Below are 14,442 nucleotides of genomic sequence, written 5' to 3' on the forward strand. Positions count from 1 at the left end.
ATTCAAAAAGGACAAAATCTTAATAAAGATTTGTACCTGTAATGTTTATCACCACATTATAGGATGCAGTACCAGCTTCGTTAGAGGCACTGCAAGTATAGGTGCCACTATCTGATGTTTGGGATTTCTTAATACATAACGCAGCCACGTTGCCCACAAAGGACATTTCACAGTCAACAGAACTGAAAATCTGCTTGTTATCTTTGTACCAGCTGATGGACAGTGGCTGTGATCCAGACACACGGCCCTCAAGTTTTACAGGTTTATCCTCAGTCTCCTCAAAATGCTCTGAAGGCTTCTTAGTGAAGGTTGGTGGAATTTTTGCTTCTGAAAATGAAACAAAGTAGTACACTCCGTTATGAAACACTCAGGATACATAGATGTGCGTATCTTTTACAGATATTTGCAGGTCTCATGACAATATATAGCAGATAAACATTAACTTTCCCCATGAATGGATGTGTATGTGAATTTTATTGATTCCAATTAAAAAAACACCAGCTCTTAAGGTCATATTTGTATTAATCATACATAGTATAAAAATTGATTACAAAAATTGCTACCATCCCAAAGCTATTTTCTCATAAACATCCATCTATAAGTGTTTTATTTTCTAATACCGTATACCACAGCAATTTTTTTTTACAAAGAATAAATATTTTAATACAAATATATTTAAATGTTTGTAAAAAGAAAAAGTTATTGGGGAGAAATTGTAAGTTTTAAGCTCTAACAGAAAAACTCATCTAAACAGTCAAACATGGAAATGGAGGCTTAATGGTATAAGGTTGTTTTGGAACAGGAAAAGTTGGACAATTATTCAGAATAAAAAGAAGAAAATGAACTGACATGGCTAATATTCCATACTTCAACACCATGCAATTCCATCTGCACTGCAGCTACCTGGAACCGACTTAACATACACCATACAACAAGACAATTAGCCGAAGCGTACGTCTGAACAGTTGGCTGGAGTATCTATTATACAATGGCCTCCCAGTCATCACACCTAAATCCTACTAAAATTGCTCTGGGATGAACTGGTTCGCAAGGTCAGAAAAAATTATCCAACTAGTGAAGAACACCTCTGGCAAGTTGTACCAGAGTTATGGCAAAGCTTTCAGTTTCAGCTGAATGTTTGGAGAAACAAACTTTCTAGATGCCCAGATTGTGTAAAGCTGTTATTAATGCTTAGAAAGGTTTTATGTATTGAAAAGGTGTGACATCTGTACATTTATATGTTATTAATTTGTCTTGATCAAGGTAAATATGATGCTCAACTGACTCTCAAAATGACGCTTATGACTAAATTAATCGCACATTTTCATCTGTTCTAAAAGTACCTTAAATTAATACTTTTCAAATTTTTTATACTCTAACCAACATGGGCCTGGACAAATAGAAATACTTTATATCATTAAAAATTCATAAATCTTCAGGACACCAAACGGATCTTTTGCTATGTTTCCACACGGATGGTTTTAATTGCAGGATGTGTGCATCATGACGCAACAGTAAAACAAATGTTGAGTGATTAAAAATGATTAAAGAAAGGACGTCGTGAATAAATGTGTGCTGCTTGAAGGTTTTAACTTCGAGTCTTTTATAATTATTTATATATTTAATAAAAAAAAGTCAAACAGAAATGCACGCTGCATTAATTAAGTGTTAAATGTATGAAAATAAATTTGCATTAATGTTGACAACCCTATAGATAGATAGATAGATAGATAGATAGATAGATAGATAGATAGATAGATAGATAGATAGATAGATAGATAGATAGATAGATAGATAGATAGATAGATATACATACTTAAAGCACCCATATAGAATCCTATTATAACAAATTAAAACAACAGTTAACTTTTTCAAAAGAAAGCCAAAATATTTTGCGTCAGAAATGTCAGTCTTTTTTTAATATCAGCATGGCAGATTTTAAGCTTGAGCCTCTAGACCTTTGTTCTCATGGCTATTTCCAAATGACATACACACTGATAATTATATAACAACACAATTGCTTGTGTGAAATTGTAAATATATATATATATAATTTGATCTTTCAGGTTACAACAGCAGAAGTGCAATTAGCCCAAAAACAATTTGCACAAATGTTTCTTAAAAAAGACCTTTTTCTTATTCAGCATTTTCTTACACAATAAAAAATACTATAAGAAAAATAGCATAAAAGGAAGTCTATTGTGGCTATCGAAAAAATCAGTAATCAGCATAAACTTAAAAGAGGTCAAAAGCAATTATAATTTCTGAAGCAAAAAATCTGTTCAAACATATGTCGATAAAGGAGATTTTTTATATAGATTTTGTATTTCCACACTAAACATAAACTACTATTCTTCTGATGTACACTGTAAGACATCAAGCAAATCTATCAGTGTACTACTTTGCCTAGTTCCTAATACAACTGGTCACTTAACTATAAAATCATATTTACAGAAGTTAAAAATAATGTGCTAACAAATCTCTTTCCTGTCCATAGAACATATTTTTTAATGTTAATAATGCCTAGAAGTTCTTATAAAGTTAAAGGCCTGGTATTATAGGAGGTGAATAAAGTTCGAAAATTGGTTAGATGACTAGAATATTAACTAGTTAGTTCTAGTTAGGTTAAGATGGGTACTATTTGGTTGAAGCAAATTTGAGGGCACCAAGAGTATAACTGAAGTTTATAAAAAAGTTCCTGCCAGCATTAATCTGGCAAGTCCCCCACAAAAAGATATCTTTTCATTTATCAATTATCCTCTATCAATTTAAGATAATGCAAGGAACCACAAAAAGCATTTAAGACTTTGTTGTTTCCTCTTTTGGAAGACCTGAGCTGAGAGTTTCTTCACAAATGAAGCAGGTGCTTATAGAAAGAGCACAAAACCAGTCACATGACTCCTTTAATTGCAGATAAATTGGAATCCTTTGGCAGAATTCCCCGTATTCTATGAGTACAGCTAATGTTACATAAGCAAAAGTGCATGTCATCTATTAAAGATTGTAAATTGTACATTGCAAGTGCTTCAGTTGGCAGGTTTATATCCTTAAGCCTCTTCCCAAATCGAGCAGGTTCTGAGAGGAACACCATAGTGCTCAAAATATTATTCTGTGTAATGATGCGAAACTGCCATCCTGAATATTCTGGCCCAAGTTGCATATACATATATGTCGAATCTTGAGCATGTTATCCAAGAAAGTCCCTATTAGGCAAATGCTAAAAGATCCTAAACCCTATCAATTATGCTTACCCAAAGTATATGACTAACCATGATGGGTGTCATCTATTTGAAAAAGAATGCTGTAGAAAATAGAAAGAATCCAAAGTTATACAAACCTGTCTCCGTTGTCACATTGCCATGACAGATGTCAGTTCCATAGGCATTTGAAACTTCACAAGAGTATTTCCCTGGGGTTTCTTTGTTGCACTCATGCAGGCACTCCAGGACGCTTGAACTATCTGTCACTTTTGTGTTGTATCTGTACGAGGCATACAGCTGCTTTCCATCTTTGTACCATGTTACAAACAACTTTGGAGCTCCAGTGAATGTGCATTCAAGCTTCAGTTTACTGTCAATTGGGAAGACTGTGTCTGTCAACTTCTTCTGGAAGCATGGAGGTGCTAAGAGGGGCAGTAGAATCAATAGTTTTGTCAAAACAGCAAACACCAGATGTAAAGATTTGTACAGCATCCTCATCCATCCTCAGCAACATGCTAGAAACGAAAGGGCAAATCATTCCTCATTGCTTTCCAAATTGGAAATCCATGTGGAAGGAATAGAACACCTCTTTCAGAAATCGTGCAGACCAAAGACAAATGGAGAGAAGTTGTTTGATGCATACTCACAAAAACAAGCACTAGAAAACCTGATTCTCAAGACACATGCCCCATCATGGTCAAACCGAGACCTTTCATCACACAATATCAAAACTTGAATAGAATCGCAGACAAAACATCATTTCAGGCACCATGCTGTCCTACACTGCAATAACTTGCTCTCTGCATGATTTAAAACATTACCAAATAAGACATTAAAGGTAACTTAGACAAGGATCTTCTTAGTCTGTGTACAATTTACAAACCTGCAACTGTTTCCCCTCGGTTCCATATGCATTTAAATCTTCACAAGAGTGAAGTATTTTCCAGATATTTCTTCAATCCAAATATTTCAGGATTCAATGGAGCATAAGTTCAGTGTGATTTTGGTATTGTATCTGTAATTCATGTAGAGTTGCTTACCGACGTTGTATCAAGTCACAGATATTGTTGGCAATCCAGTGACTGAGCATTCAAGGTTTAAACATCTTCAATGGGTATACACAGAAATGGGAGGTGGTAGCTCAGTGGGTAAAGTGCTGGGTTACTAATTGGAAGGATGAGGGTTCAAGCCCCAGTCTTGCATATCTGCTACTTTTGGCCCCCTGAGCAAGGCCTTTACACCTCTGTGTTTCAGGGGTGCTGTATCATGTCTGCCCCAGCTCCTAACATTGCTGGGACATGTAAAGAAAGAATTTTACATTGCTATAAAGTATATGTAGCAAGTATACAGCACCCTTCTTTTCTTATTTGTCAGCCTCTTCACAATGAAAGCTGTTTTTTTTTTTTTTTTGTAAGAAGGACTGGATCGCTTTGCAGGTGATTTATGCCACAAATGTAACATATTAGCCACCATTGAACATGCTAAGTCATAAAAAGAATAACAGTGGACAAGCATTACTTCCCAATATTATGAAACTGGAACTGGGATGACTTTGGCATGGTAGATATGTTTCCATCTTTTCAGTTTTCACAAGAATAGTTTCCTGTGGTGTATTTTGTCCACTACTATAGGCAATCCAAGATGGACGCATTCTCTGTCACCTTTGTAGTATATCTTTGGAGGCATAGAGTTGTGTATCAATTTGTTCATAGAGTCCAGTGTATGTGCACCCGCGGTAAGAATTGAAGTGGAAATGTAATTTAGCTTCTTCACAAGAGAAGAGAAATTTTCTTTGCATTTTTAACTTTTTCAAAATATGTGCTGATTCTGAGTGAAAAAGACAAAGAGGTTTTATTTGGTGTAGCACCAAAGAGACCTCCTGAATGTGAGCAAGAATCTGATCCAGGACAATAATCCATAAGCTGGCTCCAATGTATATACAAAAATGATCCAGACAATTCTTCTCAACCCAAGACTGAAGAGTTTAATTTTAAGAGAGATCTTCCTCAAGAGGACAAGTAATATTTCAAGTATTTTTATAGCGCTTTTCACGCAAAATATGGGAAATGCTAAGGCAAAATCAGTGCATTTAGAAGATACTGTGTGTGTATATATATATATATATATATATATATATATATATATATATATATATATATATATATATATATAATCTTATTTTCACTTCTTTATGCAAAAATCAGTTCCATTGGCTCAAAAAAAATCCTTTAGCTGTGCATCAAAATTCATTTAAATAATCCATCCAGGTCCAGAACACTGTCTCTGTTGCTGAGAAACACTTAGTTACTTGTTGGCTGCTGGCTGCGAATAAGCATTCCAAGAAAGAAAAGTCCTAAATTAAAGGTATCACAGTGATGCTCAGGTATTGTGCATTATGGTTTATTGTTCTTCTCTGATCCAGACATGTACCAGATGAGGAACTTGAAAGCCTGAAAAGAATTGGAACGTCCAAAGGTTTTTTTTTTTTTTTTGGATAAAACACAAGCAATACAAAAACTCCAGCAGAAACTTAAAGTATAGGAAAGAAGTAGACACTGAAGTAAAAAATTTCAGATGAGACACTGAGAGAAAACCAATAGACAGTTTCAAGTCAGGATTGAACAATCAAATGTCCATGTTTGGCAAATACTTTTTTTTTTGCAAAATCCATGAAAGATCATTCCATGACCAAATAAAGACGTTTAAGACGGTCCATTTGACTTGATCCTGTGTTGACAGCCTAAGATGTCGCTGAAATAAGCATGGTTCACGTTGCTGTTTGGGGATTTTTCTGAGCTGGCAAATCTTCATAGCTTCATGGTATATGCCTAATTTCAAAACTTTTTGTACATATCAGCAAGCAATAAAGATTTTATTTACATATTCCCTTATGCATTTTGCAAGAATGCTTAGCATAAATATTAGTGGTTTCTATCATGTCATGTCGTGAAATATATCATGCATTATATCACATTAGCTTGCATTCAGATGGTTTCACTTTTTCCTGGTTTTTGTTTTTTGTTGTTTTTTTTTTGTCCGAGCATGAACTGTGCTCCTTATTTCCAGGAATCTAGATCGAGAATGAAACTTGGAATTGCAATGAAACCTTTCTGAATTGATCTGTTTGGTAATAATCAGCAATCAGAAACATTTTGAAATTGCAAGTTGATCACACAATCATGCCAGATGCTTGTTAAAAAATTATAGCTTGAAGAAATGACCCGCTCTGAATGTTAGTTCCAACACACTGGTTAGTGCAAAGGAAAATCAGTAGAACCTGCTCTTTCTCTGACATACTAACCTCTCGACTCAGCACCTGATTCAGAAGACATCTTTCCGACAGTGTTAGATAAGCAATACTGGTATTCCTCAACATCTGATCTTTCAAAAGAATGCAACTTCAAATGTGCAACTGAATCTTGGAAAACAAGCGCATGTTTTTTGTCCATAGGAAGTGCTTTCATGTTATCAAACCAGTTAACTCCAAACGGGGCGTTACCAATAACCTCACACTGAAACACAGAAGTTGGTCCCTTTTCTACATCCAGCATTTGAAGGGGAAGAGGTTCTGAGGATCAAAAAGTTAAAAAAGAAAAATCTCAGCATGATAATGTTAAATGTTAAAAGCCTTGTGATTGTTGTACTAATCTTATAGGAATATATTAGGAGTTGGTTATTTAAATTGGTGATTTAAATTCTGTAAATAATTTTTCAGCAAACCAGGGTTCTTGATGAGAAACAGTGCAGAAGGGGCTTTTGAACCACCGCCTTTAAGCACAAATTTATGCTTTTAAGCCCGAAGAAATAAGGGATAGAAAATATGGACTGAAAAAGCAAAGAAAGAAGACAATACACTTATATATAGTCCAAGTTATTAGGTTTTAGTCAATAGTCCTAGTAATTATCACATGATCACTGTAAAATAGAGCTCTAAATCTATTGCCCTTTTAACACTCGAATTATTTGGTGACTTATAATATCAGTTGATTCCGCACATCCTTGTTTACATTTGATTTATTTATATTTTCAACATAATATAGCCACAAGATGCTATAAATGTAATGTATTCATGGAATGTAGACTATCTCTACTTTTTGTTTCATTGTCATATAAAGAAATAAATCATAATAAAGAATTAAAGAAGAAATATAAATATGCAGTTTTACCTGAGGCTTGCATACAGATATGATGTATTATATCGTCTCCATGTTTAAATAACTTAACTCTGAATATATCTCATAACAGTCCCTGTCTTTTTAAAGGCTCAGCATTACAACTAATTTATTAAGCATTTTGCATCTTGAAAGTTAATATATGATTATAAGATATAAGTCATGCAGGCAAATACACAATTCAAAGATGTCAGACAGTCTTCATCTTTGTTGTATTGTATGTTTGTTGTGATTCTGCCAAAAATGTTGGTGTGTACGCTCAACAACTCTTCACATATTGACGGGGACTAAAATAAAATTCAATGTTATAATATTATTCAGAAGAAAGTAACCATATATGTGTTTATATGGTTAGAATGACAAGAATTAGACACTTAATATCCACTACAAGCTGTGGTAGTGTATAAACACCACACCTTTCACAGTTATACTAAATGCACTATTCACATATATACTAAATATCCTAGCCTTGTTATATAGCTTTATCCACAACAGTAATATTTAAACTACTCGAAGAGTAAAATTTAAGTTCAGGTTATTTCAAGAATCCAAAATACACTTAACACATACCCTGAAGACATACAAACATTACATTTTTGCTACAAATTCTATGTTGAGAAAACAAGCAAAGTAAAATTTTCCACAAGTTTTCAATATAAGGCTAGGTGGAAAGACTGTGATTAAAAATGATTAAGATAATAAAATGTGACATTTATATTCTGAGACAGAACAAATCTGCGTCTCCCAGCCCACATCTTGTCAAGCTACCATTGGTAGATAAATGTGCAGTTAGCCCAGTTAGGTCCCATTTGTTATCATTGATTCCATTGTGCAAGCAAAGCTTTAAATGATATAAACCGATGAACTTACCGGTGATGATCAGCTTAGCAGAGCAGCTATCAGTGCCGTGTTTGTTTGAAGCACAGCAGATATATTCTCCACTGTCTGGTTTGGTGGTGTTCAGGAGCTGTAGGCATGATGTGGAATGGTGGCTGATGATCTTGTACTTCTCACTTTGCCTGAGTTCAGCGTTCGACTTAAACCATTTGAAGGTTACGTTTGGAGCGTCTTCTATTTCACATTCGAAGTTCGCAGAGCTGCCAACTTTGATCTCGAGGTCATGGAATTTTTTCTTGAATACTGGTGGCACTGAATTGTGTAAAATAAAGAAAAGAGAAATTATTCATAAAATTCATTACTTTTCTAATAGATTGTGCTCAGCTGGTTCAAGCATGGATAGGGTGGAAAGAGCAGTAGTCCTCAAGCGACTGTGAAAAGAGATGGTATGACTATTAAAGATATGAAATGAAAAGATGTTGTGATGAAGCCGGGAGTAAGGTCATGAGATGAAGCAGCATGGACGATATGGCAAACATATAATTATAATGGAATAATTTAATATTTTTATGTTGCACAAAAGATATTGTAACATGATCTATAAGAAGATGGGAAAAATGGTGATAACGTATAGTTTAATTATGATACCATTGGTTTTTGATAGACTCAGTCAGTGACCATTAGGTTCAGTATGTTGTATCATTGAGAGTTCAGATCCCAGCACCACCAAGCTGCCACTGCTGGGCCCTTGACAAGGCCCTTATCCTTTAACTGCTCAGAATTATAAATAAGATCATTGTAAAATTGTAAGTTGCTCTGGATAAGGGCACCTGCCAAATGTAAAAAATTTAAATGTAAGTACTGACTGAACCAATACATTGCCATATCGTCCACTTCTGGTGCCAACACGTGAACAGTCCATGGCATAAAAATAGTGAAAGTTATTTCAGAAATGAAAAGATGAAATTATGACAGTGTTCACACAAGATGAAAATCCCCAAAGAAACCAAAAAAAGGTGATGGAAAGTAAATGGTGAAATGTGAACTTAATTAAATGGGAATTTGTGGGTAATGTTGATGCCTAGCATTTAATTAGTAATGATCTAAAGTTACTACACCTAAAATGAAAACGGTTAAGGATTAGATGGCTCGTTGTGACAAATATAACTCTATAATCAAACCTCTTGAAAGAATCATGAGTCTCGATGATGTTGAGGCCTTGCCTCCGTCACTCACAGCCTCACATGTGTATTCTCCTTCATGTTTTTCCTTTGTAACTTTGTTGATTACTAAGGTATAAGTATCATTTTGTTTCGAGCATTTGAACTCTTTGCCAGATTTGACCGATTTGCCTTTGAAAAACCAACTAACTTGGTTCACATTTTTGATACAGACAGTAAATGTAACCACAGAATTCTCCACAACAGCAATATCTTCTAATGGCAATTCAAAAGCAATCTCCTTGGCCAAACCCTTTTCTGAAGTTCTTATCAGTGTTATATCCTCTTTTATAATTTCTCCCTTTTTCTGTTTCTCAATAAGGACTTGAGAATATCTAGACTTTTCCACTGGTAATGTTGCCTCTGGTATGTTTGTGGTGATACCTTCAAAACCTACCCCTTTCTCTTCTTGAACTGATTTGATTTCTTGTGCTCTAGTCCGAATTGATTCTTGGATATCAGATTTTGTTTCAACAGCCATCTGAATCACATGATGTTTGGACTCTTTTACTATAATTTGTTCCTGAGCAGTTATGCACTGGAAAGATTCTTTGGTTTCGGTCTTCAAAGCAGCAGACTGACCCTTCGTTGGTGCGAACACTTCTACGTTTTCAGTTAACTGTACAGATTCTACCAATGGTGAAAGCATCTCCTTTGAGGTAGTTGTTTTAACCTGAACCTGCTGCGGTTTGAAGACTGGCATTGACTCAGGCTGTTCAGAAGTAAACAACTGATGTTCCTGATAAATTATGGATTTTAGGACAGTCTGAAGTTCACTCCTAAGATCAGCTACTTGAGGATATTCGCCCTCAAAAACAATTGTTATTTCCACTGGTGCAGATGTAGTCGTTATAAGATAAGAGAACATCGCGTATCTTGGTTCCTTATGCACCTTTGCCTCCTTGACTTCTATAACTTTTAAATTACTTACAATGTCTGCCAGGATTAATGGCTGATCACAGGCCACCGCACACTGTAATGATTTTTTTAACTGATGTTTGATGTCCAAGCTGTGTGGTTTGGGGGCAGGAATAACAAATTTGTGTTCCTTCAGAAGTGCTTTGCTTTCTTGAGACTCGGTCACTAAAAGAGGTTCGGAAGGCTCAGGCAAAACATGTACTGTTTTTGCCTCTGCTTTGCTAATATCCTTAGATATTTCCCCTGTCAGAGTTTGCTTCTCTTCGATTAACATAGACTGCTTTACAGATTGGCCCTCTTGGATATGAACAGCAAAATCTTGCTCAGCATCCTCAAGAGTGGCACAGCTTTCAGTGGATATGGCTTGTTCCTCAATATGAACCGACTGCATGGATAGTTTTGGTTCTAAATCTACCTTGCAGGTAAACGTCTCCATTGACTTAAGCCTATCTGTGTGACCTTCCTCTAATGCATACTTGTCTGACACTGACATTGCCTGCATAATATTCCAGCGGTCCTCCTTTTGTACCAGTGCATGATGCTCTTTATCGCAACTGGCTATAGGATTTTCCTTGGTAAGCGGCAAAGGTTCTGATACCACATGCAGAACATTTAAAGGTTGGGGTTCTTTCCTGTGTTCAAGTTTCACCCCTTTTGCAGAAACATCAAGATCTTTAGAGGAATCTGCTGTGAGCTTTAACTTTTCCTCTGTAGTAGCTACATGTTTACGGTCTATTTCTTGTCTCTGCAATGCTTTTTGCTGATCCGGTTTTTCGACTGAAAGTAATCCTTCTTTATATAACGCAGTCTCTGTCTGCATAGACTGAAGATATAGTTTGGCTGGAGCCTCTTCTCGTGGTTGTACGGATTCTGTTGTCTTTTTAGAAGAAAACGCTGACAAATGCTCACAAAGAAAAGCTGCTTGCTCATTCACAGACATTGATTGTAAAAGAGTTGCACTTTTTCCAGCATCAGCTTGCTCAGTTTTTGGTTTTTCACTAGTAAATATATCCTGAGATGGAAGAGTATGTTGATCACAGATGACATGTAAATGAAGCACCTGATTCTCTTCTTTTTGGGACTGCATCGAAATAGCACTATCTAAACCTGGGATTGGTGTAGTTTTGTCAGCTTGAAGTGTATGCAATTCCTCAGCAATAAAGGCTGATTTTAACATCTGGTCTTTGGACAGCTCTGCAACTTCTTCAACTGGTTTGTGCATTTCTAATTGACTTTCTTTTGAAAGAGTGTGCTTAACTTCACTTACAGGTGTAAGGATTGGTTTGGGTGTTTCCTTTCCAATTGAACATTCAGTGGATTCCAAAGATGATAAGATAGATGAATGAGCTTCTGTAACTTGCAGGTTCTCCAAAGATAGTGCAGAATACAATAACTTAACCCCTTCTGCAACTCTGAAACCTTTCTCCTCTTCTAGAGAAGGAATGTTTTTGTGTTCTTCATCTAAGATGGCCAACTTGGTTTCAACCTGATGACTACTGACAGTATGTTTTGGTTCTGGGGTAGAATGTAAGCTTTCTCCTTCTCTGCATATAATAGGGTCAGTCTTCACAATTGTAAGCGGGGTTACACTCTGAGAAATGGCAGACATTGCCTGTGAATGCTGTTCCTTAGTGGACTCAAGCTCTATAACCTCGGGACTTTTGATACGGTCTGAGTGCTGTTCTGTGAAGCCTTGGCTTTCTTGAACAGCAGAGGTCATTGCAGCCATGTGTAGCTGTTTCTGGGGTGCAGCCACAGCATGTTGTGGCTCTGTTAAAGCAACAGATACTCTCTCTTGCATTTCATGGGACTGCAGAACTGCAGCTTGGTGAGTTACCTGCTCTCTGTGCACAGTTGCAGAGGAAATATCTAACTGACAAAGATTATCTACTTGTTCACTTGATACTACTTGTCTGTCTTCAGTGCCAATGGTATAGATCATCCGTTGTCCCTCCTGCAGACTAGCTCTGGCATGTCCGGAAAGATTTACACTATATAAACGGGATTCAGTGGCATGTTCAGACATGGATACCTTGTATGATTTTTGCTTCATTGAACCAACTTGCTCATGTTTTTTCAATGTTGAAACTGTATCAAGGAAGACAATTATTTCAGCATTGCAAAATGCTTCTCCCAGTGGGTTGGATGCCTTACATGAGTACAGACCACCATCACTTTGCTGAATCTCCATTATCTTTATAAAGCCTGAACCATCTACATTACTAACGATAATACAGTATTTACTAGGTTGAATACGATGGTTGCCTCGGAACCACTGAATTTCAGGAAATGGAGAACCTGTAACTTTGTATTCAAATACAGCTTGTCCTCCAACTGTGCATTGCACAGACTCAATTTCTTTCGTAAAATATGGGGGGTGACCGACCGTCTGCTCTACTTGCTTTGTATCTTTTAATTTAACATGGAGATAAGATGCACATGTTGTTTGGCCAAACCGGTTGCTTGCAGAACAAGTATACTCTCCCTCTAATTCCTTTCTAACATTGCTTATAACCAGAGTGTATTCGTCGTTCTCTTGCACAAACGTATACACAGACGAGGTGGTTATTACCTGGTTATTGTAGTACCACTGAACAACGGGTTTGGGAAATCCAGCTACTATTGCAGTAAATTTCGCTGTGTTACCCATGGTTACAATTGCTGGGGAGAGTTTGGTTACAAAAACTGGCTTTTCAATTTTTTTCTCGAGCGTTTCTGAATAGAATTTAGATTCTGGTGCAAGTTCAAACGTTTTGTTTGTGGTGAAAGAGTCCTCTTCCGTACACAGTGCCATGCTAGAAAATTCTGTGCACAAAAAGTACATTTTTTATGTCACAATATTACCAATATTGTAGAAATATATCAATATATATACAAATAAACCATTGCACATCATAACTGTGTGATTGTTTCATTTGCAAACTGAATGTGTTATGTTGATACATATGTGCAATAAAGAATAATTTATAGTAAATAAATAATGTACATGAGTACATGACCAAGAACAATTGTTGTATATACCTTCTATTTGTACCAGACATATAACCAGTATCTTTTCACTACTAATATACTAATAATAATAGTATAAGAAGAAGAGGAAGAAAAAGAAGAAAAGGGAGAAGAAGAAGAAGAAGAAGAAGAAGAAGAAGAAGAAGAAAAATAGACAAGGAAGAGGAAGTATTTAAATATATTTGATAGCTTAGATTACCTTTTACTTCTTCCACATATACTGGTTCCTCCACCCCTGGCGCTGTGAAATAAACAAAAAAGAACCACAAAGTTAAGAAGCAGGAAAATATAATGCACATTTCTCAGTACATTTAACTTAAGATAGATTTTTATTCCACATATAATCAACCACATCTCCCTAGAATAACAACCTTCAAGGATGTCCAACCTTCTACAGATTCGCTGCAATCTTTTGTGAGATATCACATTGTGCTTATATGGAATAAGAGTAAAGAATATAATTTTTTATAGAGGTGTAGCCTAAAAGAATTATAAGAAGCAAAGCATGCAAATGCCAACCTGTCTTCACCCTGAGTTGGGTGCTGCACTCACTGTCTCCTGCAGCATTGACAATTTTGCATGTATAAGTGCCTCCTTGCAGGGGTTCAACATTCATTACATTTAAGCAGCACAAGGGTCCATCGTGCTTCAGCGAAAATGACCGTGGCTCTTCAACCATCAACTGGTTGTGTAGCCAAATCATATATGGAGAAGAATTTCCTTTGATTAAACAATAAAGAGAGACACTGTCTTGCTGCTTTGCAGTGATTTCTGGGGGTAGCTTCATAAGAATCTCTGGCTGAACCGATTTATATAGGACATGATCCACCAAAGGTACCACATCAGGAAAGTAATTTTGGCTCGCTTTCAAGGAGAAGGTATTTAGTGGTCCAGTATTCTGGATGGACTCCTGGTTTTCTTTGTCAGCTGTCTTTGGAGTCGATTCATTTTCACTTTTAGAAGATTTACTGAGAGAGTCAGAAGGGATGGGGGTTTCAGCTTTGGGGTTTGCTTCTTTAGCTGAGTGAGAATAAAGTTATGGAAATTTATTAGGGATTATTTATCAGTAAGAGGAAATTTTTAGAG

At 36.1% G+C, this 14,442-nt stretch overlaps 1 protein-coding gene across 3 annotated transcripts in view; it reads right to left on the reverse strand.

Moving 5' to 3' along the window:
- ttn.1 (titin, tandem duplicate 1) overlaps positions 1–14,442 on the reverse strand; it is a 150,123-nt gene that overhangs the window by 112,015 nt on the left and 23,666 nt on the right. For 2 of the 3 annotated variants that reach the window (XM_046845791.1, XM_046845790.1), the window contains exons 38-42: positions 13,876–14,376; positions 13,556–13,597; positions 9,391–13,152; positions 8,243–8,521; positions 37–327 (exon numbers count right to left, since the gene is read on the reverse strand). In XM_046845791.1, coding sequence (XP_046701747.1) covers positions 37–327; positions 8,243–8,521; positions 9,391–13,152; positions 13,556–13,597; positions 13,876–14,376 — 4,875 coding nt within the window. The remainder of the gene's footprint in view (positions 1–36; positions 328–8,242; positions 8,522–9,390; positions 13,153–13,555; positions 13,598–13,875; positions 14,377–14,442) is intronic. The other variant, XM_046845792.1, reaches the window with a different exon arrangement.

Source organism: Silurus meridionalis, chromosome 3 (genome assembly GCF_014805685.1).
Source record: "Silurus meridionalis isolate SWU-2019-XX chromosome 3, ASM1480568v1, whole genome shotgun sequence".
Lineage (NCBI taxonomy): Eukaryota > Metazoa > Chordata > Actinopteri > Siluriformes > Siluridae > Silurus > Silurus meridionalis.